At 47.4% G+C, this 25,512-nt stretch overlaps 2 protein-coding genes across 2 annotated transcripts; both read right to left on the bottom strand.

Moving 5' to 3' along the window:
• Window positions 1-864: 864 nt before the first annotated feature.
• Window positions 865-25,512, bottom strand: PROSER3 (proline and serine rich 3). The gene is made up of 13 exons (XM_073570411.1): window positions 25,321-25,512; window positions 24,074-24,134; window positions 16,624-16,732; window positions 16,248-16,510; window positions 5,418-5,554; window positions 5,109-5,167; window positions 4,942-5,030; window positions 3,750-3,874; window positions 3,466-3,656; window positions 2,922-3,365; window positions 1,993-2,131; window positions 1,213-1,294; window positions 865-1,023 (listed from the first exon to the last, which is right to left on the bottom strand). Exons 2-13 carry the CDS (start codon window positions 24,082-24,084, stop codon window positions 945-947), a joined length of 1,728 nt encoding a protein of 575 aa, XP_073426512.1. The 5' UTR covers window positions 24,085-24,134; window positions 25,321-25,512; the 3' UTR covers window positions 865-944.
• On the bottom strand, window positions 16,777-21,871 carry LOC141085192 (uncharacterized). The gene is made up of 2 exons (XM_073570410.1): window positions 20,447-21,871; window positions 16,777-20,352 (listed from the first exon to the last, which is right to left on the bottom strand). The coding sequence occupies exons 1-2, from the start codon at window positions 21,348-21,350 to the stop codon at window positions 19,004-19,006; spliced, it is 2,253 nt and encodes a 750-aa protein (XP_073426511.1). The 5' UTR covers window positions 21,351-21,871; the 3' UTR covers window positions 16,777-19,003.

The following is a 25,512-nucleotide window of genomic DNA, read 5'->3' as shown; positions in this document are numbered from 1 at the left end:
CACTAGGCGGTATTATAGGCACGCGGAGGCTTTGGGTGTGTTTGGAGGATTTGTGATTGTGTCTGATATATCAAAGATTTCCCTCCTATATGATGAGCGGATACACAGACTGAAACAGGATGAAAAGTGACAATGGAAGTTGAACTTCTCTAAAGGGAACTCAGGGGTATCAGGAGGGTACAGAGCGCCATAAGTATACCCCAAGTGAATCCAAAATAAGTGAAACTGAACAGCTCTACAAAACTTCTTACCGTTTTGTGTTTATAGAGGCTAAGCTTAGCTATGTATTTCCATGGTAACAGACTACAAACACTGGTCAGAGCTCTCCTGCCATCTGTCCCATGATAGTCAGGGGATCAAATGAAGGAAGCATGACTGCAAGATCAGACTACACATGGGCTGTTTGTAGTCTGTTACCGTGGAGATGTATAGGTCTGCATTGTAGCTGTAGACACAAACCGGTATGTAGTATTTTTAAATTGAAGGCTATTTGCAAAGTTGTCTTATTTGTCATTGGATAAATAAAAGGTGAACATTGCCTTTAATTTCCATGTGCGACTGTCCAGTACGCTTCCGGTCATGCATGCTGATCCCCCGGTGGTGGTAGCGGGGTGGAACGTTTTACGATGAACACTGCTGGGAGCAAACTCTAATCGCGGTACGGCGAGATGTTCTGCAACTTGGAGATTTTGCCTTTTTCCCGTTCAGGATCTCTGCTTGCTGTCGAGGAAGTGCAATGATGGCAGATTTGTTCCTGTTGCAACACTTGACTCACGGAAATGCCCCCAATTATTATCAGTGTATAGATATACAAAGCAGAAGTTGCGGGGAGTGGGGAAGGGTGTGGAATGAAAAAGCTAAACGTTCTCGGTCCTAGTATTTTATTAGAAAAATCACACAGATCGCTGCTCACATTAAATACAATAATAAATATTACTTCATAGTCAAACACGTGAGCGGCCAGAGTGATGGGACGGCGGTGGCTCTCGCTCCTCCAGTTCAGCCAGTCTGGAATCCACTGCCCTGGGGAAAAGGATATGCGATACACAGGGTTAGTTGATGTGGAACGCAGCACATCCATCTGCTATCTCTGCTCTAGTCACATCCAGAGCTGCCTTCATAGTTCTGCCGACCTCCTCGCAGCGCAGCCCTGATTGTGCCTGGATACACAGCATTATTACAGTATTATCGGGGTGGATGCTGCGGCATTACCGGAGTCTTGCACGTAAGGACTCTCGCTGGTCACGCAACACTTGGAGTAGTGGGTCGTCGTCGAAACCTGCACCGTCAGAGTCTGCAATTTCAAAAACAGAAGAGGAAAGTCGGGTTAAAGTTTTACTATGACCTTATCTATAGACACAAGAAAAGATGTAATAGGTGTAGTAATAATAATAAATAGAAAATTCCTTCAATTATAAACGCAGTATAGTTCTCCTGATTAGTTATGTTGCTTACCCAATATGCCCCATATGCAGGGCATTGCAGTAGTTTGGGTATCAATGGTTACTTAGTTCTTAGTGGATGTAACCATGGATACCTAAGCTACTGCAATGCCCTGCTAATCAGGATCACTATACTACATTTCTAATTGGAGGTATTTGCGAATATTATTCTTATTAGACCTAGTACATATTGGGAAAGGATCTGAAAAATGGGAGTACCCCCTTTAAGGAGTGTCAATTTAGCTTTTACTGTCACCATTGATTGGCATCTTCTTAAATACTCAAGTTTCCATTTTAAAAAGGCAATGTTGCTGCTGCCTCTCCCGGCGGATCACGTGACCCCTGCAGCCGATCAGCAGCTGCTCATAGGCAAAAGTCTGGACATTGCTGGATAAGTGTTGTTCTGAGAAATGGTTGGGACTTTAGTGGCTTTTTTTTTGGACACTTTAGCATGTGCCAAGGAGTTGTTCTGCAGTGGATGCATTGCTTATGTAGGTGACCTGTGGGCAGTGAGCTTTAGAGCCCTGTTCACACAGAGACCAATCAGTACCTTCTGCTTCCTCCAGGAAATGAGCGGTGATTTCTACAGGTCGCGGGTCGGCGGCGTCCTCCGTGGAGGGTTTTCGTTCTCTATTCTCACATTTGGGTTTTGGAGACGGTAGAGGAGAGAAAAGTCGCTCTGAGATCACCTGTCATGTAATGAGGAACCAGAGAATTAAGAAATACGGGAAGTTGAAGGTCTCGTACATCCAGAGGAAGACACATGACCAGATGTCTGCACACATGGTCCCCAGATGCTAAACCTCCGACCGTATGAATATAAAGCCCCCCCACCTCCCTGGTCGTTATCAGGCCGGATTATCAGACCACCCATCACATGCAGAACCACAGACTGTGCCCTGATTTCAGTGGCGAGCTGTGTAATACCTCATTTACCCTGTGGGGGAGCTGCAGGGAAAGCAAATATTTACTGCAACGTTTCTGCAAATAATATAGGTGATCATGGCCAGTGGGAAACCCTAACAATCATTTCATCAGTCAGATGGGATAAAAAGGGATTATTCAAAGCAGTGAACCACATTAAAGGGGCATTCCGATATCACATCCCTGAACGTTTGCCGAGGGTCCGACCTTCACCGTTTGCAAGCCATCAGCTAGCCATCAGCTGTGCGGGGCACTTCAATTGGCGCCATTCACTCCAACTGGAGTCAGTGACGCCTCTGTGCAGAGGAAAAACAAAGGGGTGCAGCACTGAAGCCTTCATTCTCAGGACCAATGGAGCTCCCATAGGTCAGACCCCTCGCGATCATTAAGTACTGGTGTATCCCAGCGATAGATGGGAATATCCCTTTAATATAAACCATGATATAGAATGACACAAACAAACATAATGGGATGGTGACCCCAGTGGTAACTCACTGGAAATACTGATGCACTTGGACACGCAGCTCAGTAGTGGGGTCTTTTTCGTACAGTTACCTGCTCCAGTGCTTGGTGAATGGGGGACTCGGGAGCACGGCCCACCGAGGCTCTTGCTGGACCTTTCTGCCTTGATTCGGTCTTGTCTCTTTTTCTTCTGTCTCCTTTAAGTTTTCTCTCAGTCTGAGCAGTCGTCCTCTGGCGTTCAGGTGGCGTCTGGCACTGGCGAGGCTGCTGCATCACATTTTCTAGGTGTAATGTGCCATCTTCCCTGTGTGGGGACATGGGATGAACAGCCTCCACCATCTGGCTCTGCGCGCAGGGTAGTATATCGCACAGAAGGTGCAGATGTGGGGGGACGTTACTGTTTGGGGCCACACTCGGACTGGCCAGAGGGACATGGCTGAGGTAGGTGGGAACATGTGATGGTTTGTAAGCACTCAGTGCTGCCCCCTGTGATGACACCTTGTAAAGCAGATCTGTGGAGTCCTCTGTGTGTGTAACCTATAGGGAGAAGCAACAGAAGACAAATGTTGATTGTGTAGCAGATCAACGGGGGGGAAATACTAGATCACCAGGGACACGTGTGCCCTGATATACCTACCTGTTTGGGAATTCGAACGGGTGGAGATGGGCTGCGCTTGCGTGTGGAAACCTGCACCATCCCTTCTCGTGCTTGTTCCATCTTCCTGCGCAAACGCCACTGATATAAAACGTCTTCCTCGGGGGCCGATGTAGGGTGGGCTCGGATGGAAGCGAGTACCGGGCGTGAAACAGGCATTGCAGGGGATAAAACTATGAAGAAAAAAAAAAAAAAACAGAACCCACAGGGAGTTAAGTTCTCCAGGCCAATGATGTCCAGGATGTACTAACTGGTCCTATAATTACCAGTGTCCAGTGGGAGTGGTCTCGTCCTGCCGCTGCTGTCACTGTCTGAGCTGGAGACATTGGACACTGGTGAAGACCCTAGACCTTCAGAGCTTACGGGGCCCACACTGCTCAGGGACGACTCACTGCCACAGGACACAAAGATGACGATTACACTAATGAAAATATGCGTAGACTAAAAATACTTCTCAATAAAGAAGCTGCTCCAGCAGAGCCACACGGGATTACAGTCCCCAAGAATACAGACGCTGGAACTGCTTTCCCAGCTGTGTCCTTATAATAAAACCACTGGGGACTCCAAAGCCACATGGCAAAAATGGACTGTCCCAGTCGCAGAGTCCTTCTCCACTTTTTCAGCTGTCTCTGAGCTCTACAGCATATGGGTAGAAGAAGTACAGAGCAATGTATCTGTGAATCCAGATAAAAGCCTTAATAGAAAGCAGCAGCATGGTGGACATGAATGAGCAGTGTAGATGTGAATCACAGGACCTGGGTTAGGAACACTTACCAGAAGCAGCATGGTGGACATTATACAGCAGTGTAACTGTATATCCTGCACCATGGTGCGATAAAAACACTAAAAAGCAGCAGCAATGAGGATGTTATACAGCAGTATTGCGCAATGTAACTGTATATCCTGCACCATGGTGAGATAAAACCCTAAAAAACAGCAGAATAGAGAATATTGTGCAGCAGTATTGAGCAGTGTAACTGTATATCCTGCACCGGCGTGAGATAAAACGCTTAAAAAAAGCATTGTGGAAGACACTGTACAGAACTACAGCTGTGAATCCAGCATTAGGGCAAGATAAACCTCTTACTACTGTATAAAGCAACAACACAGTCTCCCTCAGCTCCTTCCCATTTGCCATCTCCATAGACTTCAATGAGCAGCTGTAAGCTGATCCCTAAGTGAGTCGGCATGCTGCTGATCCTAGCAGTTATGTCAGAGTGAAAAATGAGAAGTGGCTCATAAGTGGCGATAGAAGCAGATTTCTCTGATAAGATAAATTGCAAAAAGTTGCTTATATTCTGTTCTACTATTAATTTATTCAAAGTTTATTTTCCTATTGGTCAGGGCAGCGGTGTTTTATGCAGTTGCGTACACTTAATATCGGTGTCGCCTTCATTAGTATAGAGTTTTTCTGGGTGGCTGGCGGCGTAGGCGCTCTTGTCTATCTGTCCGGCTCACCTCCGAATGATCAGCTTCCCTGCTTGGAGCTGGAGGCCGGCAATGTCCATGTCATCAGGACAAAGCCTGGAGTCGTCCACGAAACAGTCCTGAGAAAAAGAATATGGGACAACAGCTTAGAAAAAACCCCAATCTCACACATATCGCATGATACAACAGTAACTCACCTCCGAAGGAGGCGTCCTCTCCAGAATGTGAGTAGAAGACCCCAGAGGAGCCGAGGTCCCTGCAACAGAACAACAGCACCAGACACTCAGGAGTCAATAATCCCAGGCACTAGTCACACAAAGGACCCCATCACTTTTCCAGACCACACAACCACAGAGTGAAAAGAGCGTAAAAGACACGAGGACAAACCAGAGGAAAGTGATATATATTACAGGGGAAGGATATTATGTCATTACACCGAGCGGCAACGTGAATCTCACCACATAAATGTCCTCATTCCTCCACCCCCGCCGGTGAGCAAAACCCACCTGAGTCTGGACAAAACCGCTGCATCTCTGAACTGTAAGAGGAATCCTGCAGCCACCAAAAGTCTCTCAGTCCGAAATGTGGGGGAGATCGCTCCTTGCGACTGGTGGGACACCCACTGCGAAATCGGGCTATGTACCTGTAGTTACATCACATTGTGGTTAAAGGGTAACTGCCAAAAACACAGGACATTACTGATCCTGAGTCACATCCTGTATTATCCTCCAGAGCTGCACTCACGATTCTGCTGGTGCAGTCACTGTGTACACTACTGTTCAAAAGTTTAGGGTCACTTAGAAATTTCCTTATTTTTGAAAGAAAAGCAAAGCTTTTTCCAATGACGCTCACATTAAATGATTAAGAAATACACTCTATACATTGTTAATGCAGTAAATGACTATGCTAGCTGCAAACGTCTGGTTTGTAATGCAATATCTTCATAAGTGTATAGAGGCCCATTTCCAACAACCATCACTCCAGTGTTCTTATGGTACTTTGTGTTTGCTACCTGTGTAAGAAGGCTAATGGATGGTTAGAATACCCTTGAAAACCCTTGTGCAAGTATGTTAGCACAGCTGAAAACAGTTTGGCTGATTAGAGAAGCTATAAACCTGACCTTCCTTTGAGGTAGTTGAGAATCTGGAGCATTACATTTGTTGGTTCCATTAAACTCTCAAAATGGCCAGAAAAAAATAACTTTCATGTGAAACTCGACAGTCTATTCTTGTTCTTAGAAATGAAGGCTATTCCATGCGAGAAATTGCCAAGAAACTGAAGATTTCCTACAACGGTGTGTACTACTCCCTTCAGAGGAGAGCACAAACAGGCTCTAACCAGAGTAGAAAGAGAAGTTGGAGGCCCCGCTGCACAACTGAGCAACAAGACAAGTATATAGAGTCTGTAGTTTGACAAATCGACGCCTCACAGGTCCTCAATTGGCAGCTTCATTAAACAGTACACCCAAAATGCCAGTGTCAACGTCTACAGTGAAGAGGCGACTCTGGGATGCTGGCCTTCAGGGCAGAGTGGCAAAGAAAAAGCCATATCTGAGACTGGCTAATAAAAGGAAAAGATTAACATGGGCAAAAGAACACAGACATTGGACAGAGGAAGATTGGAAAAAAGTGTTATGGACAGATGAATCCAAGTTTGAGGTGTTTGGATCACATATAAGAACAACTGAAAAGATGATGGAAGAGTGCTTGACACCATCTGTCAAGCATGGTGGAGGTAATGTGATGGTCTGGGGTTGCTTTGTTGCTGGTAAAGTGGGAGATTTGTACAAGGTAAAAGGGATTTTGAATAAGTAAGGCTATCACTCCATTTTGCAACGCCATGCCATACCCTGTGGACAGCACTTGATTGGAGCCAATTTCATCCTACAACAGGACAATGACCTAAAGCACACCTCCAAAGTATGCAAGAACTATAAAGGGAAGAAGCAAGCAGCTGGTATTCTATCTGTAATGGAGTGGCCAGTGCAGTCACCAGATCTCAACCCCATTGAGCTGTTGTGGGAGCATCTTGACCTTAAGGTACGCAAAAAGTGTCCATCAAGCCAAACCAACTTGTGGGAGGGGCTTCTGGAAGCATGGGGTGAAATTTCTCCAGATTACATCAGCAAATTAACTGCTAGAATGCCAAAGGTCTGCAATGCTGGAATTGCTGCAAAGGGAGCATTCCTTGACGAAAACAAAGATTGAAGGAGAAAATTATTTCAAATAAAAATCTTCTTTTCGAACCTTGTCAATGTCTGGACTAGATTTTAAATTCAATTGGCAACTCATTTGATTAATAAAAGTATGAGTTTTCATGGAAAACACAAAAATCTCTGGGTGACCTCAAACTTTTGAACTGTAGTGTACATTCATTCCATTACCGATCCTGAGTTACCTCCTGAATTATACCCCAGAGCTGCACTCATTATTCTGCTGGTGCAGTCACTGTGTACATACATTACATTACTGATCCTGAGTTACATCCTGTATTATACTTCTGAGCCGCACTCACAATTCTGCTGGTGCAGTCACTGTGGACATACATTACTGATCCTGAGTTACATCCTGTAGATCTTTTATTATAAAAATGAAAAACATAACAGAAACATAACAAGAATATCAGCCAGAAAATAATCCATATACTGAACACTGGTCCAGCCGTTCATTCTCTCCTGTCACACATATTATACATACAGAATATTAACTTACACCTTCCGGTCCGGTCACCAAACAAAATAACAAACAATAAAATAAACAAAGGCCAACATAAATATATACATAAGCATTTCTTTTTGCATATATTTTAACCAAACTATACAAATTTTATATATATATATATATATATATATATATATATATATATATATATATATATATATATATATATATATATACACACACACACACACACATACATACAAGACTAAACTAAACACCCCACACTCAAGCCCACCATTCCCAACCCCCACACTGACCTGACAGCCGGGCTTTGCTTCTCATGCCTCAGTCCAGGTCCAACGTCCTTAGGCCAGATCAGGCAGTGCCAGTGTTTCCCCAAATACCCCAGTGTCCCATAGTCCCACTAAATAAACCCACCTCCCCCCTTTTCCCACCACCCAACCTGACACCTACACCCAAATCTATATCCCTATATACAATATATACAGAAACATGCAACAATACCTACAAATCACAAAGCCCAAGTTCGGCGCCTACAGCCCTACATCACTGTATACCGATCACAAAACAAAAATGTACAGTGTCAGCGGCAGCCCTCCACCAGGAAAGGAGATGACCAGACTAGTGCACACTAAAAGAAAAGCCCCTCCAGAGGAGAGTGGCCCTACGTGTGCCCAGTCTCTCATACTCCAGGTCTCCGAATGCCCCATTCCGCATAGGAGAGACCGTCCAGCCGAGACCAGCCAATGGAGGTGCCCACCCTGTTGTACACCTCTGTGTTGAAGGGACAATGAAGCAGGAAATGGTCCATGCTTTCCAGCACGGTACCACAATGCTCCTGAGGACAGTTCCTGTCCTCAGAGCTCCTACACTTCAGATTGTCCCTCACACACAGTTTCCCCATGGAAGCAGCACCAAGCCAAGTCCAAAAACTTCGAGGGGATCCTGATAGAATTCAATAGATGCAAACCCACCCCAAGATCCCCACTTGGACAATCCCAGAGCACCAGAGGCCTCTGGAAATGGGTAAACAGAAACCTATTGTCAAGGAGTTTCCTTGACAGAGTCCTAATCTCCCACATTCCCAGACCCCACCGGCAAATTACCTTCAGAACCAAGGTAGCGTAAGCTGGAAGATCCATCACTTGCCATCCTGTCTCCCATTCCTAGAAGAAAGGCTGAAACCATCCCCTACATGAGAATACCCACGGAGGAGCCCTGTCTTGCCAGAGGTTTGCAATATTGATTTTAATGAAGGTATCCACAAGGAATACCACAGGGTTGACCATACCAACCCTCCTAGTCTCCTCGTACGGTAAGTAACCTTCCTCTTGACCAGGTTCAGTCTATTCCCCCATAACAGTTGGAAGAACAAACTGTAGACCCAAGTCCAGAGAGACACCAGCAAGATGCACACACTGCCCAGATAAATCAGTAAAGAGAGCAGGTAAATTATGATCAGGTTTACCCTTTCCCTGAGGGTCAAAGACCAACCCTTCCATTGGTTCACCTTCTGAGTGGCGATCTCTAGCCTGCTGTCCCAATTTTGTTTGGGGTAATCCACCTGGCCAAATTCGATGCCAAGGACTTTTGCTGAGACTTTGGGTCCTGGAAGGGTGTCAGGGAGATCAAAACCAGGATCTCCTCCTCCCAGCCAGAGACACTCACACTTATCCCAGTTGATTTTGGACCCAGATGCCTCCGAGTAGCAATCTACCTCTGACATCAGCCACCCTGCCTCCTTGTGAGAGGAAACAAAAACAGTGACACCATCGGCATACGCCACCACCCTCAGAGTGGCTTCCGGTGCTGCCTGGTCCATCCCAATCCCGGCCAACGGTCCACGCTCCACCCTCCTAAGAAGTGGGTCAATCGCAAAAACGTACAGCAGCGGGTTCAAGGGACAACCCTGGCGAACACCAGATCCAACCTCAAAAGAGCTGCCGATCCAACCGTTCACAAGCGGGAAACTCTCTGCCCCACCGTACAAGGTTTTAAGCCAATCAACAAACCCCCCCCGGCAGGCCATATCTCAGAAGGAAAAACCAGAGGTACTCATGATTAACCCAATCAAACGCTTTTGCCTGGTCCAGCGACAGCATGTACCCCTTCCAGTGACCAGCCCTACCCTCTTCCACCGCCTCCCGGACACCGAGCACAGCACTAACTGTGCTGCGACCTGGAACAGAGCAATGCTGGGCCTCCGAAAGAAGTAAGGGTGCAAATTTCACCAGCCGATTAAACAGCACCTTTGCCAGAACCTTCCTGTCTGCATTGAGAAGCGCTATGGGACGCCAACTCTCAATGCACGATGGGTCCTTACCCTTTGACAAGATGATCAGGGCAGACCTCCTCATTGACTTTGGTAGAGTGCCCGAGGAAAGACACTAATTGAATACCTCAGTCAAGAGGGGAGCCAAAGCGTCCTTAAAGGTCTTATAAAACTCAGATGTTAAGCCATCTGGACCGGGAGATTTTTTTTTGGGCAAGCCCTTCAATAGCCATCTTAACTTCCTCTTCCCTGATTATCTCTGTCAAAATGTCAAGAGAGGGGTCTACCCCTGATTCAGGAACGGCTTCAGCCAGGAAAGCAGACATCCTATCCCAATCAAGATCCCTCTTCCCCAAGAGGATCCCTGATCTGGAACGCCTCAGGGACCCCGTAGTGTCGACCAGTCCTGTAACCACTTTACTATTCACTGACATCTTGCAGTTTCTGTAAGGGTCGGGCGAGCGGTACTTCCCATAATCTCTCAAAAACCAAAGATGCGTGTCTATCGTACTGACACCTCATGAGCAAAGATTTCACTCTGGAGATCTCCTCGCGGCTACCTCCAGTTTGGACAAGATGCTCGAGTTTCCTCCTCAGACCCTGATACAGGCGGTACCTGTTCAGAATCCTGAGGCTCGAAAGCTGGCGGATGAATCTCGCCACCCTTTTCTTGAACATCTCCCACCACTCTGACTTACTACTACAAAGATCCAGTAAGGGTACCTGGCTCTGAAGAAAATCCTCAAAGGACTGTCTTATGTTTGCTTCTTCCAAGAGATATGAATTGAGCCTTCAAAAGCCTCTTCCCATCTGGAGGGTCTCTGTAACATTCAGAGAAAACAAAATTGAACAGTGGTCAGAGAACGCCACCTCAACAAACAGACACTGCTAAAGAGACAGCTTCCTCCTTTAAATAAAACCTATCTATTCTGGAACTACAGTTACCTCTATGATAGGTGAACCCCTCGTCGCCCGGGGTGTGCCGAATGTGGACATCCACCAGGCGAGCCTCACTGGCTATACAATTAAGGGCGACGCTATCATAAGTCAGCTTGTCTCTAGAACCTCCTCTATCTCGGGGCCTTGTGACAGTATAGAAGTCCCCTCCAAAGACAACCTCCCGACTTGTAAAAAGGTAGGGCTTGATCCTCATAAAGAGACACTTCCGGTCCCATTTAGATTGGGGACCATAGATGTTAATAAGCCGGAGCTCTTGTCCCTTCATGAGGACATCTAAGATCAGGCACTTCCCCATTTCTAACTCAATAACCCGTCGGCATTCCATGGGTGCGGTAAAAAGGACCGCCACTCCGCTATACGGCTCGGCCGCAAGAGACCAATAGGAGGGCCCATGTCTCCACTACCTCTTGGCTTTAAACACGTCTGCCATGTTTGGCAGTCTGGTCTCTTGCAAAAAGAATATGTCAGCTTCAACATGGCTGAGAAAATCAAAGGCCGCAAATCTGGCTGTATTTGACTTTATGCTGGCGACATTAATGGACGCCAGCATCAACGGAATGAGTACCGCCATCATTAGTGACCGAGTTAGATGGCTTTCTTCTTCTTCCCACTCCCCTTATCCTCTGCCTCAGAGGAGGAATCCTTCCCCCTCTTTAACGACACCGAGGTGTCCATTCCCACTTGTTTTTTTCTTTTTGTCATCCTCGTCTCCAGACTCTGGGCCAGTCCCTCCCTCCAAGGATCTCACATTCCCAGAAGAAGGAGACTCTGCACCCCCTGTAAGCTCCACCGAAGCTAGAACCTCACCCTCAGCTTCCTCCTCAGAGGAAGAGATGTTCTCAAGGGCTTGGAACTGGTTAGAAAGACCAACCAGAGGGGAGTCAGTTTTTCCTTCCTTAGGTACCTTGGTCAGAGCGGGAGAAGATGTTTTCATAGAATCATAGAATCGTAGAGTTGGAAGGGACCTCCTGGGCCATCTGGTCCAACCCCCTGCTCAAAGCAGGATTCGCTAAATCATCCCAATCAGATGTCTGTCCAGCCTCTGTTTGAAGACTTCCATTGAAGGAGAACTCACCACTTCTCGTGGCAGCATGTTCCACTCATTGATCACTCTGTCAAAAAGTTTTTTCTAATATCTATTCTGTGTCTCCTCCCATTCAGTTTCATCCCATTGCTTCTAGCCTTTCCTTGTCTTTTTATCTCTCTTCTTTCTCTTCTTTTTGGTGCCGAGCTTACGCTTGTTCTCTAGCTACTGCCTATTATCCTCATCCATACTTTCATAATGGGAGGATTCGGAGGCAGTGGCAGTTTCCTCCCTGTGGATCCTCCTGACCTCCACATCCAACTCGTCATCCCTTGGGGCCTCAGCAGCAAGACTGGCATCCAGTACAGGGGGTCACCTCAGTAGCACGGGGCTCGCCCAGCTCCCTCTCCTGTCTGCGCTTGTCTAGACGCCTCAGCTGTGCAGGTGTCTTTTTATCGCTTTTCCTCCTTGGCCCCTCAGCTCCCTCACCCCCTGCTAGTCCCTTCCCCAGCAGAATCAGCCTCACGGCTTTCTCCCACCGGGGTCATGACTGCATTAGCGAAGGAGCGAGGACAACAGCTGAATGGGTGACCTAAGTCACCATACAGGTGGCACTTAATCTCCACACAAGATGCAGCAAGATGGCCGATATCCCCACACAATGCACATTTCTGCACAGTGCAGTTGGCACTGAAGTGTGTGGGGCCGCCGCACTTGTGACAGAGCTTCGGGTTGCCCCTGGTAGAAGACCTGGATACGATCCCTACCCCGGAAGGCAGATGATGGAATGTGGGCAACCGTACCACCTGAATGCTTAAGTTTTACCATAAACGTCCAGACCCCTGACCAGATACCATACTCATCACAGTCTTTCTTTGGCATCTCCACCACTTCTCCATATCTGCCAAGCCACGTCATGATGTCATAACAAGAAAGCGACTTGTTACAAGTCATCACGGTCACTTTCTTAACTTGATTTTGGCGAGACGCCTGGATGGCAAAGTCGGGCTCATTTTTTGCCAACTCATAAATTCGACCAGAAGAGCTCAAGCCCCTCTGGCTGAACAAAGCTAACATCAAACATCCTAGAGGAGACCCAAAGAGCCATGTTAGTGATTTGGGCCTCAGCAGTAGGGAAAAGTATATTACATCAATGGTTACACTCAAATGTTCCGTCAAAATCGTTAACATTGACAAAAATTAATTTTCTGTTTAAAATGGACTGGTTGGAAACCTTGACCAACAAAGAAAAATTAACAGAGAAGTTCTTCACCAGATGGTCGTTTTTTGTTCAATCCTTGGATACAGAATCTAGGAACAGACTTAAGAAGCAATTTGGACACGCACCAATTTAAGGAATCTTTTCAAATGATGACGATTGTAGGAAGGGGGGGGGGGGAGGTGGGATTTTGGCTTAATGTGATAAATATACTGTAACTGTCTGTACCTTTTCCTTGTTGTTAAAATTGTTAAATTAATAAAAATAGTATAAAAAAAAAAAAAAAAAAAAAAGCTAACATCAAACTCAGGCGTGGAATAGGGATGTATTAAGGCATAGATGTCAAAAGCCTTGAAGCCCATTTTCAGCAGGAGCTCCACAACCTTAGACCTTGAAGGACACGCATCACTGCCCCTCCACCGAAGACAGACCACATTCCTACGCACACTACCTGGCCCGGCTGTCGGGAAGGGACCACACTGTATTTCCCCGTTTTGCTCTCGGAAGGCCCCGAGGTCATGCCTCTCTATCCAGAAGGATAGATCAACCTCTCGACCCGCTACCATTAGTGATCTCTCCCCTTTCTTTAGAGCCTCCAGGAGACGCCACTGCAACATGCCGTCCCCAGAGCCTGGAGACGAGGAGGACGCCCTATTTCCCCCCGGAGGTGACAGCGGCAATCGGACCAGTGACCACATCAACACCAACAGTATCACTATTACCCACCTCAATAACACCCTCACTCTCCACCAAGCCAGCAACCACACCACTAGACAAAGAAATTTCCTCATCCACACCTCCCACCACATTCTCTCCTGCTGGACCAGTGACAACAGGGGGTGGCATTTTGAGCTCCGCTTCATCAGGCACAAGGGGCTCAGTCTCCTCCACAGAACTGGAGGCGACCTCACCCCTGGACTTACGGGTGCCCTCTGCATCATCAGTTGGTAATTTTATTTGCTTCACTTGGCGCCGCTGATCTTTTGCCGCTGTGAGGCGCCACTGATCCTTTACATCAGGATCTTGCTGACCAGCGGCCCCAAAGCAGAACAGGATTTTGGGAGGATCGGAATGCCCAGCCCCGACAGCCCCCTTACACTGCGGCCGCTTCTCAATTAAGTAATCAGCGGCAACAGCATTCAGGGGTGCCGAGGCTATCGGAGCTGCCCCCGACACTGGGCCGCTCCCCCCTCCCACTGAGGAGCACACCATAGTATCGTGGCTTAACCGTATACCCACCGCCGGGCCGCCCTCACTGTCCAGCCTCTCGGCTGATGCACCTGCTGCTACGTAACCCGCTACTACAAGCAGAGACGGAGCTCTGCGCCTCACTACCGTGCTCTGGACTCTCCCTGCGCCTTTGCACCGGATGCACAGCAGAACCTGGGCTGGGCTGGGCAACAGGGCTTATACAGCGAACTGACCCTGCAGCTAACTGAGGGGGTACAGGGAGGGGGGCATATACATAACTCACCACTTCCTGGAGCTTTGGTTTGGTTGTCTTTGCCTTTTTCTTCTGGCCCCCAGGTGCCAACTCTGGTAAATCATCACCAAGATGGAAGTTCGGAATGCACACTGTGGACTCCAGGAGCTTCATCTCCGCCATTAGAGCCCCTCCCTGGCCGCTGTTGTCACTGTCCTCCCCAGAGCCAGCAGAACTGCGACCAGATGCCAATGTCGCCTATCCAGCAGGGAGCTCGCTGCACGTGGCCTGCGGGTGACTTTGCAGGCTGCCAGGTGGGGCTTTCTGCTGGTCCTCATCATCATCCACCTGGCTCTCAAGCTGCAGCCCCATCTGCCTTTGCTCTCTGTTATCAGCCATTTCTCTAAATCTATCCTCATTCATTAGTTTTTCTTTAAATGGTCCACTTTTTTCTCTTAGGAATGCTTTCCTCACCTCCAGCTCATTAATATCCAGCTTCAGTCTCTCTACCTCCGCCTGGAGTTGGGTCTTCCTGGGTCTGGAGGAACCTGCAGCTTTGGCGCTTGTGCAGCTCCTCCCGGAGCCTCCTGTTGGTCTTACTTGCCTCTTCATACTCACGGAGGTGGCTAATGACCCAGGAGGCATAGGTGGACACAGACTCCTTTGGTTTCAGCAGCCCCCAACTTTCCTCAGCGAGGTTAGCCTTACCCCCGTGAGCACTCAGCTTTCCTCCGGGAGGACCGCCATCTTGCACGCTGCTAGCAGGCTTCGCCTCCATGTTGGAAGCCTTACGGCTTCTCTGGGTCTCTGCAGATCCTGGGGGAGTAGGAGCCACATTGCTGCGACTCCTGGTGGAGCGTCTCACCCGAGTCCTCTGATGTGCAGGCCAGTTGCTGGTTTCTTCTGTTCCCCGCCGGCCTGGACCGGGAAACAGAAGCCTGGGACTTGGCTCCTTCACTCATCCAAGGAAACCCACTCCCTCCCTGGGTAGGAGAGCGAGCAGGTCCCCGGGTGGAGAGGTGTTGGTTCTCTGGAGCTGAGGAACACATAGCAGGATCAGTGTCGACCGCACCCACAATTAGCACAACGCAGCTCTGTTCAGCTGCTGCTCACTCACTATTCTGCTGGTACAGTCACTGTGTACATACATTACATTACTGATCCTGAGTTACATCCTGTATTATACTCCAGAGCTGCACTCACTATTCTGCTGGTGCAGTCACTGTGTACATACATTACATTACAGAGCCTGCGTTACATCCTGTATTATACTCCAGAGCTGCACTCACTATTCTGCTGGTGCAATCACTGTGTACATACATTACATTACTGATCCTGAGTTACATCCTGTATTATACTCCAGAGCTGCACTCACTATTCTGCTGGTGCAGTCACTGTGTACATACATTACAGTACTGATCCTGAGTTACATCCTGTATTATACTCCAGAGCTGCACTCACTATTCTGCTGGTGCAATCGCTGTGTACATACATTACATTACTGATCCTGAGTTACATCCTGTATTATACTCCAGAGCTGCACTCACAATTCTGCTGGTACAGTCACTGTGTACATACATTACAGTACTGATCCAGTGTTACATCCTGTATTATACCCCAGAGCTGCACTCACTATTCTGCTGGTGCAGTCACTGTGTACATATACATTACTGATCCTGAGTTACATCCTGCGTTATACCCCAGAGCTGCACTCATTCTGCTGGTACATAGATTACATTAGCAGTATTATTCGTCACCTTGCCAGCACTGAGCGTTCAGACCCCGGGACTCTCTGCTTATCGGTCCCTCCACTACTGGTGGCAGTCGGCCCCTCATCCCGCTCTGGGGTCTTAATGCTTCCTTCTGTGGACGGCCACGATTCATCACAAGGCTCTGACGAGTCTGACTCGGGAAGGCCGGGCACCAGCCGCTGGGATCCCACAAGGAAGCTGAGATCAGTGGGGCTGAGGGCATCAGACAGGTGGTGAGGAAGTGAACGGAGCCGATCCGGACTGAGGACCTGCAAGAGACGCACGTGATTAGCCAGACGTCGGTGTGTACGGAGCGATTATCAGCTGCCAAATATTCCCCAGGATTATCCCTTGTACGAACATGGTTGTGCACAGCACTTACGGTTTGTTTCTGAGCCTCGTTAAGTGTTTGGGGAATGGATGGGCGATAGTGAGTCCTGGCTCTTGTTTGGGTCGGGAAAGGGTCACCCTGTTTGGAGAACACCGCAACGCTGAAAAAAAACCAAAACACAGCAACGTGCCATATAATGTGCAAAGTACAGTAGCATGTAAAAGTCTGGGCACCCCTGGTCAAAATTCCTGTTATTGTGAGCAGTTCAGCAAGTTGACAATGAAATAATCTCTAGAAGGCCTACAGTTACCGATGACACATTTCTTTTGTATTTTAGGCCAAACACAAAAAATAAATCTTTTTATATTTTAAAAGTTACAAAAAAGCCGGATTACTTACCGGTAATGCTCTTTTAATGAGTCCACGACAGCACCCACTGGAGGTATCGGATCCGCCCATTTGGAACAGGAAACCCTACAGAAAGATAAAAGGGGCGGTCCGCCTTTCCTCCTCAGTTTTACGTTTCAGAGTACCAGAAGGACCGCCAAGGATTAGGCAATGTTCTCTTATTTTAACATCTTTCTTATCCATTATTTGGTTGATATACTTTAACTATTGATATCTTTAGGGAGGGAAGTGAGCGGGTGCTGTCGTGGACTCATTAAAAGAGCATTACCGGTAAGTAATCCGGCTTTTTACTCTTCGCCACGACAGCACCCACTGGAGAGATTCCAGAGACCATCACCTGGGTGGGACCACCGTGCCAAGGACAGTCCTGCCAAAGCTTAAGTCAGAGGTTGATGAAAGATCAAGTCTATAGTGGTTATAGAAGGTAGAAGGGGATGACCAAACTGCCGCCTTACATATAGTTTCAATCGGAACATCTCCCTTTTCCGCCCAAGAAGTTGCCATTGCCCTGGTGGAATGTGCCCTGATGTTCCCTGGAGGATCTTCGTTCTTTGCGGAGTAGGCTAAACGAATGGCCTCTCTGATCCACCGGGAAATGGTGCTCTTCGTGACTCCATACCCCTTCTTACAGCCCTGAAATGAAACAAATAGGGCCCTACTCTGCCTCCAACTGTTGGACCTCTCAATATATTTTAGGACAGTTCTTTTGACGTCCAGAGTATGGAACTTCTGCTCTTCCGGAGTAGAGGGATTTTTATAGAAGGTTGGGAGGAGTATCTCCTGAGATCTATGGTATTTTGTTGCCACTTTTGGCAGGTAGGCAGGGTCTGGTTTTAATACCAATCTGTCTTGGTATTCTTGGAAAAAAGGTTGATCTATTGACAAGGCCTGGATATCACCCACTCTTCTAGCTGAGGTCAGCGCTACCAAGAGGGCCATTTTAAGTGCTAAGTATTTGAAGGGTATTGTGTCGATCGGCTCAAAGGGGTCTACCGTTAGGGCGTCTAAGACCAGATTTAGATCCCATGTAGGGACGGAGGGTATGTGGATTGGAGCTATTCGTTCACATGCTGTAATGAATCGAGTTATCCACTTGTTGCCTGCTATATTATGGCCATATAGTGCTCCTAATGCCGATATTTGTACTCTTAGCGTATTTACTGCTAAGCCTAAGTCTTTCCCTTTCTGCAGAAATTCCAAGATTGGGATTATCGGAACTTCTGCTGTATGAGGTACTGTATGGAATTGAAGAAATTTTTTCCATATTCTGGTGTAAATTTGGGTTGTGGACTGTTTTCTACTTTGTAGTAGTGTAGTAATTAAAGATTCAGAGAATCCTCTTGTCCTCAATAACTGCCTCTCAAATTCCATGCCGTCAAGTGCAAGCTGAGCACTTGAGGGTGGAAAAAGGGGCCTTGGGAGAGTAGGTTGGGAGTCGAAGGAAGGACCCAAGGATCTGTTATTGACATAATCTGCAGCCACGAAAACCACGGTCTTTTTGGCCAGAACGGTGCTATTAAGATTATCCTTGCTTTGTCGTCTCTGATCTTCCGAATTACTTGAGGTAGGAGGATCAATGGAGGGAACGCATACGCCAGGTTGAAAGTCCACGGAGCTAGAAAGGCGTCTAGTATGTCTGGGTGATCTGATGGAGATAGGGAGGCAAATGTTTTTATCTGCCTGTTCTCCTTTGTGGCGAAAAGGTCCACCTCGGGTTGTCCCCATAGGGCTACTATGTCCCTGAAGACCTTCTGATTGAGGCACAACTCTCCTTGCCGTAGAGTGTGTCGGCTTAGGAAGTCTGCCTTTTGATTGCTCTCGCCTCTGATATGAAGGGCCGAGAGGGACAAAAAATAGTTTTCTGCTAAGTTTAAAATTCTTGCCGCTGAAGACATCAGGGTCTCTGATCGAGTCCCTCCTTGTCTGTTTATATAGGCCACTGTGGTGGTGTTGTCCGATAGGATCCTGACATGCTTCTGTTGGAGCTGCGGAAGGAAGTTGTATAGAGCATAGAACACTGCAGTCAGTTTTTTAAATTGGATGAGTACTCGCATTCCTCTCTATTCCACCTTCCCTGATGAAACCCATTCTCCATGTGGGCTCCCCAGCCCTGGGGACTGGCATCGGTGGTTACGATACAGGATGGAACTATAACCCATGGAACTCCTGAACATAAATGGTCATCATCTAACCACCACTCTAGAGAAGTCAAGACTTCTTGTGACAGGGTTATTTTGCTCTGTAAATGACCACTATGTCGCTTATCCTCTTGGAGGATCTGGTGTTGTAGTGTACGGACATGGTACTGGGCCCACCGGACTGCCGGGGTGCAAGAATTTAGTGATCCTAATAGTGACATTGCTCCTCTCAAGGACACACGTGGTCTATCGATAGCTGCTCGTATTTTTTGTTTCGTGAGGGTGATTTTTACCTGAGGTAGTAGACATCTCTGGGTCAAGGAATCTAGTTGAAATCCTAGAAATGTCTGGAGAGATTGTGGATCGAGTCTGGACTTTTGGATATTGATGATCCAGCCAAGGCTCTGAAAAGAGGAGATTGCGTCAGTCACGCGTTCGGTACATTGTTTGACTGAATTCCCAATTATTAGGAAGTCGTCTAAATACGGCACAATCAGTGTGTCCCTTTGGCGAAGGTAGGCCATCACTTCTGCCATCACCTTGGTAAATATCCTTGGTGCCGTGGAAAGCCCGAAGGGCATGGCCGCGTATTGGAAATGACGAATCCTGCCCTCGACTTCCACTGCGACTCTTAGGTATTTCTGGAATCTATTGTGAATAGGGAGATGATAATAAGCATCTTTTAAATCAATCCCTGCCATTACGCAATTTGGGAAAAGAAGCTTTATAGTGGATCTAATTGATTCCATTTTGAAGTTATAATTTTTTATAAATGAATTAAGCTTCTTTAAATTAATAATGGTTCTAAACGTACCGTCTGGTTTAGAAACCAAAAACAGGGGAGAGTAAAAGCCTCTACCCTCTTGTTCCTCAGGGACGTCAACTAAAACTTTTTTAGCTAGTAGGACTCGAATCTCGTCTTCGAGAGCCTTTTGCTGAACTGAGGAATTAAGGCGCGTTATAACAAAGAACTCATAAGGGATCTGAAGGAATTCAATCTTTATTCCTTCCTTGATTATGTTTAAAATACATGGGCTTAACGTAATTTGTTCCCATTTGGTAACAAAAAATTTTAATCCACCCCCAACTGGTGGGTCTAAACTCTTAATTTTTATCTCTCCTATAAGTTGGCCCTCTGAAGATGGTACCCTTCTGCTTTTCGTCTTTCGTGGCCCATCTATTCGTTCTGTCCGACTGTCTTCTTCTCCCGAATGGCCGTCTCTTAAAGGTTTTCCTATAAAACGGAATGGGAGAATCACTGAAGGCCTTTTTCCTCTCTTTTGCCTTGGCGAGAATTTCGTCTAAGGCTTTCCCGAAGAGGAACTCACCCTCGCATGGGGTTGCACTAATTTTGGATTTTGATTGTGCGTCCCCTTTCCAGCTTTTTATCCACAGCGCACGTCTGGCGTTATTCACCAGGGCTGCCGACCTCGCTGCCAGTCTTAGGGTGTCCGCTGAAGCATCTGCCATAAAGGCAGCTGCACCTCTTATCAACGGGATGGCTGCACGCAGTTTCTCCCTTGACACTCTTTGCTCGATCTGCTGATCTAATTGATCTAGCCATTCCAGCATTGATCTAGCAGTACATGTGCTGGCTATTGCGGGTTTGAATACCCCGGTGGTGGACTCCCAGGACCTTTTGAGCGAAGATTCTGCCTTTCGGTCTAATGGGTCTGCTAACAATCCTGCGTGCTCGACCGGGATCGAGGTCTGTTTGGAAGTGGAGGCTATGACGGGATCCACCTTTGGTATTTTAGTCCATTTCAATAGGTCTTCATCAGTGAACGGATACTTCCGTTTTGAGGCTGATGGGAGAAAACCCCTCTGGTCGTGTTTTTCCCACTCTCTTTTGATGAGGTCCTTAATTGCCGGTATCACCGGAAATGATCTCCTCTTTTTTTCTGCCAATCCCGCAAACATAATGTCCTGCGCGGTTTGGGCTCCCCTTTCCTCTTCACACCCCATAGTATTTCTAACCGCTTTTACTAGGTTATCTACGCTGTCCAGTGGAAAACATGCGCGTCCTTCCATCTCCGAGGATGACGATGAGGACGTGAATGCGGAGCCTGAATTTAACTCCTGTTCTTCCTCTGACTCTGAACTAACAATGACCTGTTTCTTATGACTGGACTCTGAGGGAGTGCTGGCGCGGTTGATGGCTTGTATTTCCTCCCTAATTATGGCTCGGATATCTTTAGAAGATATCGTCGACCCCTGCCTGGTCTCTTTCATGCATTGTTTGCAGAGTTTTTTGGGGTAGGAGTCAGGGAGAGGCTCTGAACATAATGCGCATTCTTTATGTTTAGTTTTTTCTTTTTTCTTTGACTGAAGTGGGAGGTCAAAGGTAAAGAGGGGGGGGGGGGAGGGGAGGAGGTTAGCTTAATAGGTAGAGTATATACTTTGCACACTCACCCAGTGAAGCTTAATACCGGGTCGGATGGCTGAGACGGTCTGGATCTAGTTTCTGCTGCCTCGCTCCTGCGGGCAGTTCTGCCTCCGGATGCCGGACCGGCCCGCTCCCTGGTAAGACCGGGCGGCCCTCCCCGGACATCACCGTTATGCCACCAGACGAGGGGGGAGCCGTCAAACGGAATCTCCCCCGACGCTGCTTCCGGACCGCAGCCCCTGCCGTTCCCGAGGAGACCGCACAGGCGGATGCATGGCCCAGGTAAGATCCTGCAGGATCCTGCTCCATTTGGAACAGGAAACCAAAGCTGAGGAGGAAAGGCGGACCGCCCTTTTATCTTTCCTGTAGGGTTTCCTGTTCCAAATGGGCGGATCCGATACCTCCAGTGGGTGCTGTCGTGGCGAAGAGTAAAAAGGAAAATGGTCCGATGCTAAAGTTTGTGCACCTTGGAGATTTGTGTGCTCAGATAACTTTGACCAAGGTTTCAGACCTCAAGTTGCCTGTTAAGGTTATGGTTCGTTAACAATCATCGTTCTGAAAGGCAAGGTGATACAAATTGCCCAGCTTTATAAATACCCAGCCTCCTCTAACCTTGTGCTAAAAGCCAGCAGCCACGGGTTCTTCTAAGCCGCTGTCGAACACTCCGAAAACGGTGGAGACCACAAAGCAGGAGAAGGCTAAAAGGAGATGGCAAAGCGTTTTCAAGTTGCCCTTTCCTCCGTTCAAAATGTAATTAAGAAATGGTCGTTACCAGGAACAGTGAAGGTCAAGATAAGGTCTGGAAGACCAAACAGAATTTCAGGGAGAGCTACTCTTAGGATTGGTAAAAAGGCAAATCAGAACACCCGCTTGACTGCACAAGACCTTCAGAAAGATTTATCAGACTGGAGTTGTGGTACATTGTGCAGGGGTTTCCGAACAGTAGAACAAATATATTACGAAAGAGTGACTGGCACTTCCAAGCCAATGTGAACAGGTGCATTCTAGGAGCAGCTACCTCCACATACAATAAAAACAAAAACAAACAAAAAAAAACGCCTAGTCGTTGGTTGCTGGGCATGCATGAATTAGCCAAATTATATGCTAAGCGCCTCAGCTTTTTCCTGGTATCCAGAAGCCATATAGCTATTTATATTTCATATTGACCTGGTTTGGCACTACAGAGTGCACTTTTTTTTGTTTTTGTTTCTTCCCTGCACAAATATAGCCTTCATCGAAGAGTCATCAGAAGAAAACCTCTCCTGTTTCCTCACTATAAAATTCAGTGTCAGAAGTATGCAAAAGAACATCTAAATAACACTGATGCATATTGGAAATAAGTCTTGTGGACCTATGAGGGTAAAATAGATCTCTGTGGCCACAATGATCACAGATATGTGTGGAGAAATAGGGCACAGAATTTCAGGAAAAGAACATAACGCCAACCATTAAGCATGGGGGAGGATCAATCATACTTTGGGATTGTGTTGCAGTCAATGACACGGGGAACATTTCATGGGTAGAGGGAAGAATGGATTCAATAATATTTCAACAAATTCTTGATGCAAACATAACACATCTGTAAAGAAGCTGAAGGTGAGGAGCGGAAGAGGATGGCTTCTACAAATGGATAATGATCCTAAATGCACGTCACAATCCACAATAGGCGGCCTCAAAAGGCGGAAGCTGAAGGTTTTATAATTGCGCTCACAGTCCCCTGATCCGATCATCATTGCTATTTTCAGGTCTCTCCGCAGATTTTCAGAGGATGCAAGACGGCCCAGGAATCTCCCAGAACTGGAGTAATTCTCCAAGGAAGAACAGAGGAAAGTCCCTCAAACAAGAATTGAAAGACTCTTGTCTGGCTACAAAAAGCATTTACAAGCTATAATACTTTCAAAAAGGGGTGCTACTAGGTACTGACCATGCAGGGTGCACAACATTTTGAATTGGTACATTTTCCTTTTTGTAATTTTTAAAATGTAAAAGATGAAATTATTTTTATGGGGCCTAAAATACTAAGGAAATGTGTCATCTGTAACTTTAGGCCTTTTAGATCATTTCATCTTCAACTTGTTTCACTGGTCACAATAACAGGAATTGTGACCAGGGGTGCACAGACTTTTACATGTCACTGTATATCACACGCCATCATTATAGCTTTTTATATTATATCAGTACAAAGAGGCGATGGATAAAACTTGCAGCCTGGAAAATGCAGTATCGGTGACAGCCGCCCGGGGCTCATTCATTATTAAGGCTGCGGATCGGCTTCCAGTCTCAGGTACACGGACAAAAGAAGAGATGAAAAAGGCAAGTGCACGATCACACGGAACCGGAACATGAGCACCAGTGGGAGGCGCTCTGCTCTGAGACGTGTGTGACCGGGAGCCGGGGTTATGCATCCATAGGGAAGTAATATCCCCAGCGCCCCCTAGAGGGAAACATGGTACTGCAGCTCCCCAGCTATTGAGGCGAGATGGGGGTCCCCTGACAGTGAGCAGCATTGTGGCAGAGTGTCATTAATGAGCAGCAGGTGTGGGAGGGCTGATCCGGGGACGCAGTGTACCTGCTCTCCATTGTGGTCGGACCCCTGCAGTGTTCTCCTTCCTTCCCGATTCCTCAAATCTCTGCAAGAAAATATTATCATCATCAGGAGGACACGAGTCAGTTCTTCTAATAAACATTGGAAAATTGGGTGACAACTAACACGGCCATTACACAGAAAGATGTGCCACATCACAGGGATTGTCTGCAGCGGTGACGTCATGTTAAGAAGGCAATGATTATCTGCAACGCTAGCGCTACGTTGTCAACGCTGCAGACAATCCCTGAGCTCCATAGCAGAAAGCAATTCCTGCATCATTATCGCCATCAAGTCACTGCTGCAGACAACTACTGAGCTTCAAAGCTCTGTAGACAACTGCGAGTGTCTGCACCTCCATCATGTGAACATTTCAGCCAATCCTGGGGCTCTGTGGTTCTATAGACAGCAGTGATTGTCTGCAGCACCATCTTGTGAACACTGCAGCCAATCAAGGAGCTCTGTAGACCGCATCGAGTGTCTGCCCCGCCAGCATATTAACACTGCAGCCAATCCTGGAGATCTGTGGTGCTATAGACAGCAGTGATTGTCTGCAGCACCATCTTGTGGACACTGCAGCCAATCTAGGAGCTCTGTAGACAGCATCAAGTGTCTGCACCGCCAGCATGTTAACACTGCAGCCAATCCTGGAGATCTGTGGTGCTATAGACAGCAGTGATTGTCTGCAGCACCATCTTGTGAACACTGCAGCCAATCAAGGAGCTCTGTAGACCGCATCGAGTGTCTGCACCACCAGCATGTTAACACTGCAGCCAATCCTGAAGACCTGTGGTGCTATAGACAGCAGTGATTGTCTGCAGCACCATCTTGTGAACATTGCAGCCAATCCAGGATCTCTGTAGACAGCAGTGATTGTCTGCAGCACCATCTTGTGAACACTGCAGCCAATCCAGGATCTCTGTAGACAGCAGTGATTGTAGGCAGCACTATCGCTATAATGACACCAGTGCAGCCAATCACTGACCTCCGCAGCTCTGTAGACAGCAATGATTGTCAGCAGCACTGTGACGTCACCGCTGCAGCCAATCTCTGAGCTCGGCAGCTTTGTAGATAGCAGTGATTGTCAGCAGCACGATGGCTATGATGATACCGCTGCAGACAATCAGCGGTCACTCAGAGATCAGCTCGCAGGTTGACGTTTAGTGACAACAGACAGACGCTTTTAACCTTGTAACGGAAAAGAAGCAGCAATAAGCGAAGCTGATAAATACCGGGAGGAAGTGTCGGGTCCGGGATGTGACGCGCTGACATCCGCCGCCTGCCTGCACCGCTGCCCTTCGCTCTCGCCTGCACTCGAACCTCCCGCCGTTTCCGGCCGCGGGTCACCTTAGCAACTATCACCTCGCCGCAGAGAATTCTGGGAGGCCACGTCTCTCACAAAGGTTAGAATGAACTACATTCCC

The sequence above is a fragment of the Dendrobates tinctorius genome, unplaced genomic scaffold, assembly GCF_039654945.1.
Source record: "Dendrobates tinctorius isolate UK_male_01 unplaced genomic scaffold, ASM3965494v1 ptg000028l, whole genome shotgun sequence".
Classification (NCBI taxonomy): Eukaryota; Metazoa; Chordata; class Amphibia; order Anura; family Dendrobatidae; genus Dendrobates; species Dendrobates tinctorius.
This window is presented reverse-complemented; position numbering and strand designations above follow the sequence as displayed.